Genomic DNA, 16,220 nt, shown 5'->3' with positions numbered 1-16,220 from the left:
AAAATTCTTAAGGTGGGCAGTCCTGATAATGAATTTGTTTTCTGGTATTCTCGTTCTGGAAGGGAACCGTGTCTTGCTGGCTGTCTGACTTTGGGAAGATTTCTTTCCCAGAGTCTTATTTCTCTGAATGGTGCTGTGGTCCTGGGTGGTTACTGTGTTTGGTGTGGGCCTGTGGGGGAAGTTGCGTTTCAGGGGCCAATCCCTGCCTGGTGCCCCAATACAAGGATTGAGTGCAAAGCTGATATTTATTTAGCACTTACTACCTGCTAGGTGCTGTTCTTAGCTCTGCACGTGTTTCCTTATTTAATCCTCCCAATACCTCCACTTTCCAGATGAGAAAACTGAGTAACGGAGAGGTAATTTCTGAAGGTCAGACAGCTGGGGCCTCACCCAGGCGTTAGGATTCCAGAGCAGGTGCACATCACCCCTGCACCCTGCCATCCGGGCGGTGAGTGAGTGAATGAATGAGTGAACAAAAGAATGCCTTTATATTTGAACTGGATGTGGGTAGCTGTTGCCTTTCAATTTTTTTTGTGTGTGTGGCCGTGCCCCGCAGCAAGCAGGATCTTAGTTCCCCGACCCGGGATCGAACCCCTGCCCCCTGCAGTGGAAGCGTGGAGTCTTAACCACTGGCCCACCAGGGAAGTCCCTCAAAAAAGTTTTAAAATGTATTTTTAACTCCATTTTCCTGGAGAAACAAACACAGAATGTACAGAGATGTTTCAGCTGATCTCCTTAACGGAGCCCCCTCCCTAGTCCCCAGCCTGGCGGTGACATTTGTGCACTGCCACCAAGCCCCGTGCTTCCTTGTGAATCTGGCTCTGGTTATGCAACGTGCCTTTTGTTCCTTCTTATAAGACCTTTCACAACGCAAGTTTCGGGGCTGGTCATGGCTGGGAGCAGCACACGGGTCTGGCAGCTCTGGGGAAGCTGGCATCCTTGATGTGTCCTCCGGCCCTGCCAAGTTCCCGGTATGGCATTCCCTAAAGGTCTTTTCTTTCTTTGCTCTTCACCCGAAAGCCAGAGGGGGCGAGGGGAGGTGGGGAGCAGGGGCGCAGCCTTCTGCTGCTGCAGCCCAGGGATCCCAGTGCCAGCCTTCACCCCGTGAGCGGGCGCGGGAGCGGGGAGTGAGCCTGGTGAGAGCTGCGACCAGCTCCCCGCTATGGTCGGCAGTGTGCCCGGAGAGGAGGGCCTCTGCTCCGGTTCCTCGTCTTGCGGGGATCTCATCAAACGCTTCCACAGGGTGATCTGGAGGGTCCTGTTGGTGAGAACGTGTGTCACCGTAGCCAGTACCTGGGTGGGCGCAGCATATGGGTCCCACCCAGCCAGTGAGCAGAACCCACGTTTGACGGTCTGTGGGGACAGGCTGTACTTTATGGTCGCTGGGTTGTCTGAAGTTGGTGCTTCACCACCTGGCTGTTCAATGGAAAATTTCTTCCTAATAACCAACCACCCGCCTTATGTTGATTCCATATGTTATAACCTTGTGGCGGTGTAGAGAGTTGCTACTCTTCAGCTGCTATTCTTTTAGATGATGACTCTTTTTAAGCCGCTTAAATAGTAAATGTACCCCATTAATTGTTCTCCTAAAAATAGAGCTAGCTAGATATTAGTTACTGAAATGTAAAACAGCATCTCCCTGCCTCTTAAAATGGACAGATCACCCCTCTGACTCTTTGAAATTAGTGCTTGGTTTATTCCTTCCTTCATCCTGCAGACCTCTGTGTTTTGCTGCCTGCTGCCTTCAGGACACCGCTCCCAGGGCTGAGCTGCAACTGGGAGCCAGCAGCCAGTGCCTCTGTTGTGTCTTCAAGGGGGGAATGTAGAGCTTAGACAAGAATTCACACCCTGGTTATTTCTGTGCAGTTGAGGTCAGTGCAGTCGAGAAGACCAAGGTAGACAGAACATGCATACGGGGCCCCTTTGCTGGGGAGATGACATATGAGCTGAGAGCTGCAGGTGGGGCTTGAATAAGTGGGTGCAGAGCATGTGCAAAGGCCCTGGGGTAGGAGGGAGCGAATGTGTTGGGAGAACTGAAAGGAGGGCTGCAAGGTGAGGATGGAGAGTGAGGGAGACTTCATTAGTTGGGCTGCTTTCAGGTTGTCCCCTGGGCTCACCCAGGGCCTCCTGAGCCAGGCAAGTCCCCACCCTTCACCCTGTGGCAAGGGGACATGAGACCACCGCATTAGCACCAACCCCTGCAGCACAGGCTTGATTTGTCCACCGTGTGTGTGTGTGTGTGTGTGTGTGTGTCTAAGTGTGCTTGTGACAAAGATGGGTGCTGCTGTGTCTTCATGGGGAAGTGTCCGTGGCCTCCCCTCCTCTGCCGACATGCGTTCACTCACCACTGAGTGGTTCTCGTTAAGGCACTTCTTTCTCTGTTCTCATTTTCCTTTCACCCCATTTCATGCTTTCCCAGAAAACATATGAGAATATGTCGCTGTAAATGCTAATAATGCATTTACTCTGTGCTGGGCCCTGTCCTGGGTCTGTGACAGGCCTTTGCTGCTTTAACTCCACAACAACCTTGCAGCCCATTTTATGGGTAAGGAACATGAGGCACAGAGAGGGCATGCTGCCTGCTCAAGGTCACACAGCTGGAGCATTCGGGGTTCTGTTACCTGTACTTAGAGGCCTTCATCTGAGGGAGAGCAGGGCCTGGTAATGCAGGGACAGCCTGTGTGGCTAACCCTGGCCTTGGGTCAGCTGGCTGTCCCTGTGGGGCCCTGCGTTCGCAGCCGCCAGGGCTGGAAGGGACTTCGGGAGATGCCCGGAGGGTGGCTATGGTGAGGAGTGTGGGCATGGTTCTAGCCCAGGCCACGCTGCTTACCTGCTGTGTAGTGGGGCTTGCTCCGAATGTCTTCCCCTCCGCTTTCCTGCCCTTTGGGTTGGAGGGTGACGGGGCACACGGCCTGTAGCAGCTGTTGTTTCTGCACCCCGAATCGGATACCTCACATAAGCCTTTCAGGTTGTCCCCTAGGCTCTGCTGGGGCCCTTGGCGATGCGGCGTTGGTGCTGTGTCATTGCTGCATGGGATTTGTTAAGCACCACTTTTCGTCGAAGCCTATAGGAAGCCCGTGATCCGCCTCTCATGGATGATTACTGGAGACACGGAGCCTGGAGTCCTTTGGCCTGGACACGGCTGCTGGCTGTGACTGCAGCACCCTCCTCCAAAGCCTTCGACGGCACGTTTTGCATCCAGAGTAAGGTCTTCAGGGTGTTTGTTTACTGTCATGCATCGACTACATCTTTTCCTTGAAAAAGTATAAGATACAAGGGCCTCTAGTAATCTTGGCATCCTGTCAGGGTAGCAGAGGTTTGGGTGTAGATTTGAGGTGGTTGCAGGATGTTTGACTGAACCAAGTAAGCCTCAGGTCAGCTGGGGGCCCAGGGGCCCGGAGCCCCACCCGCCCCGGGGAGTCAGCGGCTCCTGGGAGGCGGTGTTGCCCAGTGGATGAGGATCCCGCCTCCCGCTCCGCCCCATACACCACCCACGTCTGTGAGCGCAGGGGACCACCTCCCCGCCAGGCGCCACGGGTGCCTGTCTTTACTCAGCCCGGGCGGGGCCCGCACGGGGTGCTCCCCGGGGAGCAGCAGCCCTCCCACTCTGGACACGTGCTTTGGCCTTCGTCCCCAGCGAGCTTCCAGCGGCCTTTTCACTCCGGTAGTCCCCGCCAGGACCCCAGGACCCCACTGTTCTCTCCGTCTGTTGTTTGGAAGTACCTGGCTGTCCCGCGTCTGTTTCCAAACGGTGGAGTGCCTGTCTGAACCCCTGCCTTCCTTCCAGCCGTCTGCCCTCTTAGAAAGGCGCAGTTACCAGTGGCAAAGCATTTCTCTCCCAGCGATACTTGGGCCAGTGTCACCAAGTGTTCTGGACTGAGCTACCCCTGGTCTTGGCGAATGGTGCACCAGTCTCTGTTCTTTTTTTTTTTTTAATTTATTTATTTAATCAATTAATTTATTTTTGGCTGCATTGGGTCTTCGTTGCTGCGCGTGGGCTTTCTCTCTAGTTGCAGCAAGGGGGGGCTGCTCTTCGTTGTGGTGCGTGGGCTTCTCATTGCAGTGGCTTCTCGTTGCGGAGCACGGGCTCTAGGTGTGCGGGCTTCAGTAGTTGTGGCACGTGGGCTCAGTAGTTGTGGCTCGCGGGCTCTAGAGCACAGGCTCACTAGGTGTGGCACACGGGCCTAGTTGCTCTGTGGCATGTGGGATCTTCCCGGACCAGGGCTTGAACCCGTGTCCCCTGCATTGGCAGGTGGATTCTTAACCACTGCGCCACCAGGGAAGTCCTCTCTGTTCTCTTTTAATAAAAGAAGTCTGTGTCGGCATGCAAATGTCATGGTGGTCACTGTGCTCTCTTGAATGATGGCCACATGGCTGCAAAATTGCTATTGCTATGTCTATTTCAAATATAAAAATAACCCCATTAGGAAAATAAATGAATTTTAATAATTTGAAAAATATGTTAAACGAGAGAGCCCCCGGGCAGGTCATCTAATTCTTTATCTGGTGGACGGCTCACTCCTCTCTGTTTCGGATCCGTGGACTCGGGGTTTGCAGGGCTGTGCTAGACCTTCTAAGCGCTGGATCCAAAGCTGTCATTTTATCAGGGAGGCCAGTGACTTCACCGGGGTCCCAGGACTACATAGTGGTCTAAGCAGATGAGCTTTGGGCCTCAAGCAGCACCTTTAAGGAGAAGCAGCCCCTCGAGCAGCCCAGGCTTTGTGGGGTACCTTTCGTAGGTTTAACCTTTAGCACGGATTCCGCCTGTGTCTCTTCCCTTTGACCTTATTTTTCTTAGCACATTTAGAAATTGAGAGCTCTGATAAGCACGTGCCAAAGGGGACACAGGTGAAGGAGGCTGGGCAGGACAGAGGCAGGTGGGGACGGTGCTGCATCGCCCTGGAGACCAGGAGGAACACGGGAGGTGCTGTGCTACTATCACCCTGGCACAGGTCTACGGAGAGCTGTGGTGACCTGCAGCCCTCAGCCTCCGAAGGCTCCCAGGAAGGCTGGCGGACAGCTCTTTGCTTACAAAACAGCAAGAGAAGAGGCGTTTGCAGCACAGATCTGGGGGCCAGGGGTCTACAAGTAGAGAGGCTTCTTTAGACTCCCACGAGCTCAGGGTGCAGGGTTTCTCATGAGCAAGGGACTGTCTTCAGGAAACTTTGGTACGTTGGTTCTCAGTTATTCTTAAGGCATGAAATATACTGTGGCGATAAAGGGAGACTTTGGCTTTTTAGCCCCAAAAGTAGATAAATTCTTTGCTTCCAAGTAAAGACTCACAGAGACATCACATGTCACCTTCCTGACAAGCACGGTGTTTGAGCATGGTCAGGCCCCTTCTACTGGGCATGGGGCGTGCCCCTCGCTATCTGCTCATGGCAGAGCTCCCCGGGCAGCCAAGGGGCTTCTATCCAGTGTATCCGGGGTCCCGTCCCCTGCGTATCATCTGCTTGGTTCCAAATACAGCCCCAGAATGAAGTTTTCTCCCGTTGCAGGATTTCATGCACGTCAAATCTCAGAAACTGGCTTAGAAGTGTTGACTTGCTCACAGTTTCTCTGTCCTCCTTGGCGTAGGGCTAGACTAGCTCCCCAGGGCAAAGCTCCTCTAACTTCGCTGATTCCAGTCTGACCCAGGTACAGGCTGAGCAGGATGGGCTGTGGACCGTCGGGGGCCGGGGGCTCGAAAGAGTCCAGAATTTTGGTGTCAGAAGTTGCTACTGCATCTTAACTGTGTGATTCTAGACACTGAATAGGACTTCTGAATGCTTTTTCCCAAACCATGAAGTGAGGATAATCACATCTCCGTCCTGGGGTTCCTGCTGGGAACCAGGTGGCCGACGACGAGTGGGTCTGCTTCCTGACCTCGGTCACCTGTGGCCTCTTACAGGACAGTGCTGGTGGAATACTGCTGCCTTCCGTAGTGAGCCCCGGGGGGCTGCATGGTCGATGGACCCAGGCCCTGTCGCCCCAGGCACGGCTGGCTGCTGTGGGGTGCAGGGGCAGCACGACCAGGAAAGGAGGCAGGGGCTTTCTCTCCAGCCTCTCGGGGGCCCTGACTCGCCGGAGGGCCTCCCTTTTTCATCCTAGAGATCCCCTCCTCACTCTTCCCCTCCTGCACCTGTTCTGGCTGCACTGGTTCTCTTGCTGGTCCCTGAGATGCAGACAGTCCCATCGCAGGGCCTTGGCACTGGCCATGCCCCCCTGAGTGGCATCCCCTTCGTGTGATGTCCCTTAGCCCACCTCCACGCTAGGCTTCTGCTGTGCCCTCCTCCCCGTGTGCCCCTCACCTAAGGAGTGGCCAGGAACCTCACCGGCAGGGTGGGGTGAACGGTCGGTATGTGGCGGTTCCAGCCCCTGTCATCCAGTTAGGTGATGGGGGCAGGTACTGGAAGGCATAGAGGGCCTGCCTTCAAGGAGTTCGTTCTTTATTGACAGACTTACGCTTATGGATGGTGTCAGATTGTCCTAAATCGGTGTGTGTTACTTCAGTGTAAGTTGACAAAGGCCACAGCTCAGGCTGCAGGTGAAACTGAGAAATGCTGGGAGGGGTAGGCCGAGGCCTGGCCTTCTGATTGTATTGCTTGTACGTATGTATGTATTTGTTTAATTATCTTTCATGCGTATATGTGTGTATGTATGTTTCTATCTTCTATCTATCTACCTAACCCTATCATGTATCTATCACCTATCCAATCTATGTATCTACCTATCTACCATCTAGCTATGTATTCATCATCTATCTAGCTTACATCCATCATGCAAAGGGAGGTGGAGCTCAGGACTCGCTGGGGGTGAGGGCTGGCTCGGACCCTCTGTGAAGCTGCTGAGCCTTGAGGCGGCTGCGGGTGTTACCCCTCCAGGCCCCCCCTCACTGCCCTCCTGGGGCCTGGTGTTTCCCGAGGCCGAGAAGCTGCCCAGCTCTGTGCCTTCTGGAGCAAGAAGTATCTCGCACTCCTGCGCTAATTCTGGGGGAATTACAGAGCAAAACGAAAACGGTTCTCTTGGACCTTCAAGTCAAACCAGGAGAGAGTATGCAAGGATGGGGCTTTTGGGGGAGTCTCTGTGGCCCCCTTGAAACTCAGCTTCTGTGTGTCAGGAATGACAAGGGAAGTTCCCTCTCCGGCTAAGCGGCAAGGAGGGGCGGCCTGATGGCGGGCAGCTTGGCCTGGTCACGTCAGTGCTTGGACGTCAGCAGGTGGGGCTGGTCCGCAGGGCCCCTGTGGCCTTCCCTCCCTTCAGGGTGTTGTCTTCTCTCCTGCTTTGCTTTGTCACATGTGTTGGCACAGACCGGAGTTTGCAGAGCGAAAAGGCAGAGACGTTTGTAAATGTCGGAAGACAGAATCAACCCCTTTGTGCTGGTTGATAGTTGAGAGCAGTGGTCTCCAGTCAGCTTTGAGTACTGACCCCCAGGGCTGAGACCTACTTACGTTTAATTGTAACGGAGCGTAATAGGATGCAGTACATTATGTTTACTTATTTATAAATTATGTACGTGTCTCATATTGCAGATACATTGTGTGCCTTCCTTATACACACTCACAGGATAAAACAAAATGGAAAATGTTGCATGAATTGAAGGAACGGTACCCGGCGCCGTATGTCTCCCGCCGGGGACGGTGGGTCTCAGACACGGGGATGAGTGCAGTCACCTGGTTAGCTTAAAACCAGCTTCACACCGGCTGGTCGGGATTCTGATGCTCTGCCGAGGCTGGTAGTCGAGTCCTAAGGGAGGTGAGGTCCTTGGGAGGAAGGACAGGCTGGATGGCCCTGTGGTCAGGCCCTGTGACCTGGCCATAGTGAGGGCGGGGTCGCTTTCAGGCCCCTGCAGCCGCGGTGCGGTGACCCTGGTGGGCCGGGAATGTTCCCGTTCCAAGATGCTTAGCGTCCACCCTTGGCGGCTTCCTCACTGTTTGCCTTCCAGGAGGGCGTCTGAGTTCTGTGACTGTGGCCGTGAGGCCTGAATGCTGCACCAGGAGCTGGAAATTCATCTGAGCTGACCCTGGAGGCATTACACTTTCTCTCTCCAGTTACAGAAGTAAGCTATGTTCTAAGCAGAAAAGGAAAAAAAAATGCACATAGAAGAAAAAATGTAACGGGACATTCCAGAAGCAAACTTCTGCCCCGTCAACCTGCACTCTGGCCACACGTTTCCAGGTGTGCGTGTACAGGGGGGAGTGGGTCTGTGTGTGAATCATGTACTCTGCACCGGGGAGCGGCCATGTGGCCGTCTCTGGTCGTCAGCGCTGCTGCCGTCATAGGTCACGGCCTCTCTCCAGGCCCACACACGTGTCGCCGTCCGCAGGGTAGCGTGGTTTATCTAATGTAGCTGAGGCGCGTGGTTGACCTCTGAGGCTGTTGTCTGTTTTTTGCTGTTACACACATCACGGCGCAGAGAGCGCCCCTGTCCATAGAGACTCACGGGCTTTTCCAGTAATTTCCTCAGCGTCATTCCTCACATTGCTAAGTCACATGCTGCAGACCTTTTAAGGGCTTTTTATATTTATGGACAAGCTGTTTTCTAAAATGCTGAATCAGTTTACATTTCACCAATACTTAAAAAATATATTAGATGCAGCGGGCAGGGAGGAGCTCACAGAAGGCAGTAGAGGAAGGAGCTTCCTGAGAGGAGGGCATTCGGGGAGATGAGACGGGGACGTCTGGGCTCTTCTCCCCCTCTGCCATCTTCGACAAGACCTCACGCCTCTCGGAGCCTCGGTTTCCCTGCTTCTGAAATGTGGGGATAATTCCATCTCACAAAGTTGCTGGATGCATCTCCTGAAAGAGTGTATATATAGCCTTAGAGTATAACATAACCCTTACAACACACACACACACAGACACAGGGAAGGGTTATGTAAACTGTAATTATAACCTGAGGTTTTTTTTTTTTCCCTGTTGGATAAGCTTTTTAAAAAAAAAGAGTGGAAAAAATGGAGAATTCTCTCAAAGTCATTAACTGGTTCTTTCAAGTAAATATCAATACTAACAATAATGATAGTAATAATGGCCGATGTTGGCTGAGCGCCTCCTGTATACCAGGACACGCAGGACAAGCGTTTACATGTGCCCGGACCGCTTACCTTGCCCTGACGGGGGATTGTTGTGCTGTTGCACATGGGAAGCCGTCCTGCTGTTGGTTAATGGAATCGTGTCACTTGGGATCTGGAGTCTTAGGGCCGAGATGACCTGATAAGCTGTCGACCCTCCCGGGTGATAAGATGAGCCAGTAGTTCCAGGGTTTGACTTACCATTTATGATTAAACAGAGGATCGGGGCTCCCATCCTTCCTTCTCGGTGAGGTTTGCGATGTGCGGGCTGGCAGGTCAGGTGACTTGAGAATGACCCTTGTTTTGTCATTTGCAGACTCCGGGGGCATCCTCACCACCTGCTTCTCTGTGCTGTGACAAACCATCCAGGTGAGTGTCCGTCACCGAAACTCCTTCGTGTGCCTCTGGCCTTGGGTCAGATCTCACAGAGGAAGCCTGGGCACGGTGTTATTTTATTCTGTAGTAATCTTAATGTCGTTTTCATTTTTAAAAATAAATGCTCAGAGGTGATAAATATCATGTTTATGTCTCTTTCTGGATGTAATCTCCCAGCATGAGAAACGCTGGTTGTGGAAACATTCAATAAATAATTGTGTAGCTGTGATTTGATTGTGAAACGTAACATTGGGGGGAGTTCCAGAATTGACTGTATCACAGGGAATGAGCTCTTTATTTTTTAATACCAGTGTCAAAAAATGTGATTTGATTTTTTTAAAGTAAACAGAACTCTTTTACATTCATGTCTGATGCATAAGGTAGAGAAGAAAAATCTTGATGATTGTTTGAATTCGAATAAACCAATTAAAAAATACATTTATGATACTGGGTATTTGAAGATATTGTTTCTTTTAGGCGTGATGATGGCATTGTAGATATTTCTAAAAATATCTTTGTCTTTTAGAAATAAATGCAAAAATATTTATAAGTGAAATGACATATAATATCTGGGATTTCTTCAGTGCAATCAAAGTGATGGAGGAGGTAGCAGGGAGTATGGATGGAAAAAGGTTGGCTCTGTGTCAGTTTTTTTTTTTTTTTTTTTTTTAAAATTTATTTATTTATTTTTGACTGTGTTGGGTCTTCGTTTCTGTGCAAGGGCTTTCTCCAGTTGCGGCGAGCGGGGGCCACCCTTCATCGCGGTGCGCGGGCCTCTCACCATCGCGGCCTCTCCTGTTGCGGAGCACAGGCTCCAGACGCGCAGGCTCAGTAGTTGTGGCTCACGGGCCCAGCCGCTCCGCGGCACGTGGGATCCTCCCGGACCGGGGCACGAACCCGTGTCCCCTGCATTGGCAGGCGGATTCCCAACCACTGCGCCACCAGGGAAGCCCTGTGTCAGTTTTGAAGTTGGATGATTGGGTGCCTGGAAGTTTGTTAAAACCATTTGGTGTATTTTTAAAATGTTTTCAGAATTAGGCGAGAAACACATGTAACGGGAGTAGTAAACAAACAGCAACTACAAACCCCTAAAGCTGGTGGTGGGGAATTTGATGGACTAAATCCGCTGTCCCGTGACTATCCTGCACCCTTCTGTAGTTTCACCGTGGGCCGTCACTGTCTTGGGGTTGACCCCGGCACCTCTCCGCTGGATGTTTTACCTTCCATCCCTGACACCACCCGCAGTCCTAGGGCCCTCTCCTGGGAGGGGCTCTGGGGCCCGTGGTCCCCGGAGCACCGTCCTAGTTATGCGGGAAGCAGAGCCCGGATGCCGCGTGCAGGAAGCATTATCCTGGGCTCACCGGGCTCCGGGCTCTCCCCACACCAGCAGCCCTCCCCTCTGCTGGCTTCATTGCTTGGCGTTTTTACCCTCCTCCAGACCCCATCCTCCCATACCTGATGCCTGCCCTTGTCCGCACGCCCTGGGTTAACCCACGTGCCGTCTCAGCAGAGCCTGTGCACAGCCCTTCCCAGAGACGCTAGCGCTTGCCTCCCAGCTGCTGAGATTCCCTCCCAGCTCATCCCCCCTGCAGGGCAGGCCAGCCTCCTGCCTGGGCCCATGGGCCCTCCACACCTGCCCCAGGATGCTGCATGCAGACGTGACGAGTCACTTGCAGGTGTCTCCCAGTCTTGGCCTCTGCTCTGCCATCCCCGTCTAATGGGCTTCTCCCCTGCTGCCTACTCCTGACCTGATACCCAGAGCGAGGAAGGCTCCTCCCTCCAAGGTCCAGGCTCTCTGAACCGACGCCCGCCCACTGAGGCCCTCCCTCTGCAGGCTTTCCATCAGGCCTGCTGCGCTGCCACGGGCCTCTCTTCCTCTGTGTATCCCCTGCTCGTAGCTTGTAGTGCCCCAGTCATGAGCATTAAGGAAGTCGAGGTCTGTGCCCTCCTGGGATGGGGCACAGTAAATTCCCAGATGCCTGTGATCAGGTCCGGGTGGGAACAGTGAGCGGATGCCCCTCGACTTCCGTTGTCCTGGCACTTCGCCCCTCTCCTGACCGCCTCCCGCGTGTCTCCCAGGCCTGCAGGGCTGAGCCCCGCCATGGAGGACGGCCGCGAGCTGGACCTCACCTACATCACCGAGCGCATCATCGCCGTGTCCTTCCCCGCGGGCTGCTCCGAGGAGTCGTACCTGCACAGCCTGCAGGAGGTGACGCGCATGCTGCGGTCCAAGCATGGGGACAACTACTTGGTGAGCGGGGACGCCGAGCCTGAGGACGGTGAGGGGACACCGAGGGTGGGGACGTTGGGGGGCGCTGGGTTTGCGCCCACGTGCGGGGACCGAGGAGCTTGCGGGCGGGAGGGCAGGCCGGTCCCTCCGCAGCTCAGCGCCCTTGGGGTCCTGGTTGACGGGGAGAGGTCCCAGGGAGGGGGACTCGCCGCACGGAGGCCGCATGGCCTGGCGCGCACGGCCCGCGGGGGTCTGGGGCGTCTGCGCTCCCCACGTGCGCCCCGAGGGCCGCCGGCTTCTGCCCCAGCTGCTGGGGTTGGCATCCCCGGTCTCAAAAGCCCCGTTCCTTCCCTCCTGCTGGAGTGAATCGGGACGGAGGGTGGGCGTCCAGAAGCCGGCGTCTGTCCCGGCCCCATTGCAAACACACGTGAGGCTGTCGGATGGAGCCCCCAGTTGAGGAAAAACGCAGAAGACCAGCGTCTTCCTGGACGGCCTCCTTGCCCCCTTGCTCTTCCGTGTTCCCTCCGTGCCAGTGCCGGTCCTGCAGGGTGGCCCTGGGGCTCCATCTTCCACTCTCTGGGTTAAATGACAGCTTCTCGCTCCTCTCCAGACCCGCGCCTGTACGGCCTCTTTATCTGCATGAGGCAGGTCATCTTTACCCTAAACGGCAAGGTAGCTATTGTCATCCTTATCAGTCTCCTGGATGACGAAAAGGGCTGGGCGGGTGGCCCTGGAAGCAGAGCAGAGGGAGGTGACCTCCGGGTGGCTTCCAGCAGCCCCCGCCCGGCCCCAGCATGGCCTGGTGACAGGCAGGGAAGGCGGGGTCCAGCCCCTGAGATCAGCCCAGCCCGTCCTCGCTCCCAGAGCCGCCTGCCCTGCAGGAATGGTCTCCCCGTCCTGACACCTGGCCCAGGAGGGGGGGTCCCCTCCACGCCTCCTCCTTCGCGCCCCGCTCGCTGTTCACTGAGAGCCCGCGAGGGCCTGGGGCCTGAGCCCCGGGGTCTGGGACCGTCCCTCCCTCCACGCTGGCCAGAGTCCCCCTTGCCAAATGGCGAGGCTGTGGGTGCTCACCCTGTTTGGGGACAGGGACCTTTCTGAACAGTCTGCGTGTCTTCCATGGCTCCCGAGTTCAGAACCCGGGCTGAGCGCCTCTCCTCCCCCGTGTACGTCTGAATCGTGTGCCCCGACAGGTGCTTGTGGGGACAGAACACCTTCCTGCCCACAGCTGTCTTGTCAGGCCACAGGCGTCGGCCCTCTGAAGAAGGTCCTCACGGGGCCCACGGTCCACAGGTGTAGGAGACAGCTTGTTCTGGGGTAGAGGGACCATGGGCCCTCACCCCGGCAGCACCCCTCCTCTCAGCTCTCCACAGTGTCCGTCTCCGGAGAGGGAAGGATGGGGAGCCCCTTCTGCTCCAATGCTGTCCTTATTTGCTCCTTTCCTCGAGGTGCGGTCAGGTTCCACAGGCAGCTCTGCTTCTCCGTGAGCACAGCACGGGTCTCTGGGCTGGCTCGCAGCGTCAGGGCCTGGGCTCCCTGAGGACCAGGTGCCCTCCTTCCCGCACCTCCTTCCTCTGAGGAAACCCATGCTTTCCGGGGCCAAGTCCAGCCCCATAGGATCTGTATGCTGTCATTATTTGTTTATTTTGTTTGCTTTTCATTCTGTGACAATTGCGTATCTGTACATTTCAATCTTTTATAATCCTCTATATCTAGAAGGCAAATAGCGTGTGAGAATGCAGCTGTATCCTCTTTGATCTCTGAGGACGATGATTAGTCTAATAGCTTCTTATTTCCCCTCTGTAGGTGTTAAACCTTTCGGAAAAAAGATATGACCTGACAAAGCTTAACCCAAAGGTATGGATCTTGACCCTTTATATTCTGAGTTTTGTTAAATGTCCCTGATGCTTGTCCTGCTCGTGCAAAAAGGGTTTGTAGCAAGTCTTTGTGGAATATGACTTAATGAGGGGTACCAGGAACTGTTCATATCTACGGCTTATTTTTTTTTATTAACACTTTTTAGTTTGAAATAGTTGTAACTTCACAGGAAAATGCAAAAATAATACAGGGAGATCCCACATACCCCTGCCCCAGTCTTCCCCAGTGGTACTGTCTTGCATAACTTATAGTAAAATATTAATGCCAGGAAGTTGACATTGGTACCGTCCACAGATTGCATGCAACTTGCACTGGGTATACGTGCAGCAGCTGTGAGTGTGTGTGTGTGTGTGTGTGTGTGTGTGTGTGTGTGGTGTGGTTCTGTGCCATCTCAGATATGTAGATTTGTGTCACCACCACTGCGATCAAATCCAGAACATTTTCACCTCAAAGATCTCCCTCCTGCCACCTCTGTACATTCATGCACTCCCTCTCCATCCATTATTCTTTTTAACAGCAAAGATTTAGGGGGAAATTTTTCAGATTGCGTAAGCATAAGTTATGGTATATATGTTATATATATGCATACTGTATTCCATATGTTGGAATATTTTGCAGCCATTAGGATAAAAAAAAATAGTAACATGGTGAATTGCCTGTTTTAATGCTAGTTAACAAGGGCAGAATATAGAATTTATGTATATGCTAAATGTACATAGAAAAAGAGTGTAAGGGATTCACCAGAATGGGCTTTTGCTCTGAGTGGTGGAGGGCGTGTGTGCCTTTCCCTGCTTCCAGCAGTTTTCTGAATTTTCCCATCATTTTACACAATTTCTATTGCTTTTATAATAAGACGGAGCTCTGCCTTCCCCTCCCGTCTTAAAAAAGTAAATGGAAAGCAAAAATAACATCACTGCGTGGCCCTCAGGTTTAGAGCTGGAAATGTGTCAGGTGGCTCAGAGCTGCTGTGTTTTGCCCACAGACCTGCCAGGTTCCTTATCTCGTGATGATGACTTTCTTTGTTCCTGAATTGTAACCGAGGTTTGAAGGCCTCCCTCCCTCCCTCCTGGGCACATTCCTCTCCTTTGGGGAGTGTCACGTGTGATAGGCATCTCCCTCTGAGAAGTTATCTGCCCTTTGTGTGGAGGAATGGCTCTCAGCGTTTTCCCAAACTGCGATTTTAGTCTGAAGGGAGGAATTTTGGCAGCCCCTGCCAAGAACTCCTGTTTCAGATCTTGCCAGGCCTGGGCCTCTTCCCCATGAGCCACGCACCATTAGCGGCTCCCGAAAGCCCTTTCTAGAATTGTCATTCCAGCTGCAGAAAAGCAGATAAGACCCGGGAGTAGATGTCTCGTGGGGAAAACATAATCCTTCATATTTTTCTTTCCAGTAAAGGAGCCATAATTCCCACTAAGTTTTAGAAAAGGAGCATGCAGCGTTGTTCTTTACTCTAAAATGAAATATTCTGGTAAATAAAAAAAAACCGTCATGAGATGGCTTCATAGGGCTTCTGGAGATGGACACCAGGAAACCTCCTCTCTCTCCCCGCAGATTCTGGACGTGGGCTGGCCAGAGCTGCACGCGCCACCCCTGGATAAGGTGTGTACCATCTGCAAGGCGCAGGAGGCCTGGCTGAACAGCGACCCCCAGCACGTGGTCGTCATTCACTGCAGGGTGAGCACCCGCTTGGGGGCCCAGGGGGCCCACCTTTTCACTCTAACTTCCAGCTTCTTTAGGGGTTTGTGGTTAGGTTTTCATACTTATTTAAAGTGGGGGGGGGGGGTGGAAAGAGTCATCCGGCCTCCCAGAGTGTGGCTTCAGAATGTATAGGATAGAGGTCCCTGAATGCATAGCTGCACATGGTGAAGCTAAGGTTAGGGACCCCTGGGAGCGAATCCTTTCATTTTCATGCATTTTTGTTTTTCGTGGGAAGCGCTTTTTAAAGAGTGAAGGGGGCTATTAAGATGCACGGCATTGGGCTCTGTGCCGCCTGAGTTACGCTAGCCGATTGGCTTGACGTTGCGGGCAGGACGCTGCTGCAGCAGTCGTATGGTCCTTTCCAAGCAGGTCAGCCCGAAGGGGACGTGACATGTCTACCCTTGCAGGGTGACCGGGGCTGGCTGTGAGCACAGCAGCGCACCATCCTGGCTGCCCTGACCTGCTTTGCACCCCTCCCTCCTCCTACCGCCCTCCCACCTTCCGGAACCTACCTCTCCTCTTACTTCTCCAGTTTCTCAACTGCCTTGGACTGTTCGTAGCCTCTTCCTGCGCTACCCTGGATTCCTCAGATCTGATCCGTTTTCCCAGACACCTTGAGCTCACGCAGCGTGTGGGAGGAATGCTTTGAGAAGGGGGGGCGGGGAGTGCAGTGGCTGGGTCTCCATCCCAGAAGAAGGGGACTGCTCCCTGCTCTGTATATTTTACACCAAATTCTTATGACCATCAGGGCATCTCGAAAAAATAGACTTTTCCACCTTAAAGTGTTTCTTCCTTCAGATTTTTCACACTCAAAAGCTGCACAAAAACCCTTTGCGTTAGGGACCTTAGTGTAAAAGAACCTTCCCTTCGAATGATCAGACTTTCTGTGTGAGTCTCCTGCAAGGGCACGGAGATCTGCCTGTAGAATAAGGAGGGTAGACAGTGGCTGACCATGTTCAAAGCTCCCACACTTGGGGCATTTGAGGGTCACT

The 16,220-nt window shown here is 53.4% G+C and overlaps 1 protein-coding gene across 8 annotated transcripts in view; it reads left to right on the top strand.

Moving 5' to 3' along the window:
* Positions 1–16,220, top strand: part of TNS3 (tensin 3) — a 239,058-nt gene that overhangs the window by 96,087 nt on the left and 126,751 nt on the right. For 4 of the 8 annotated variants that reach the window (XM_036863546.1, XM_036863553.1, XM_036863547.1 and 1 more), the window contains 4 exons: positions 9,367–9,419; positions 11,505–11,676; positions 13,459–13,509; positions 15,082–15,204. In XM_036863546.1, the coding sequence (XP_036719441.1) occupies positions 11,527–11,676; positions 13,459–13,509; positions 15,082–15,204 (324 nt within the window). In that variant the 5' untranslated portion in view covers positions 9,367–9,419; positions 11,505–11,526. Of the gene's footprint in view, positions 1–178; positions 449–716; positions 990–1,033; positions 1,265–9,366; positions 9,420–11,504; positions 11,677–13,458; positions 13,510–15,081; positions 15,205–16,220 lie in introns of those variants that run through there. The other 4 variants (XM_036863551.1, XM_036863550.1, XM_036863552.1 and 1 more) reach the window with 4 other exon arrangements.

Source organism: Balaenoptera musculus, chromosome 9 (assembly GCF_009873245.2).
Source record: "Balaenoptera musculus isolate JJ_BM4_2016_0621 chromosome 9, mBalMus1.pri.v3, whole genome shotgun sequence".
NCBI classification, from domain to species: domain Eukaryota; kingdom Metazoa; phylum Chordata; class Mammalia; order Artiodactyla; family Balaenopteridae; genus Balaenoptera; species Balaenoptera musculus.
This window is presented reverse-complemented; position numbering and strand designations above follow the sequence as displayed.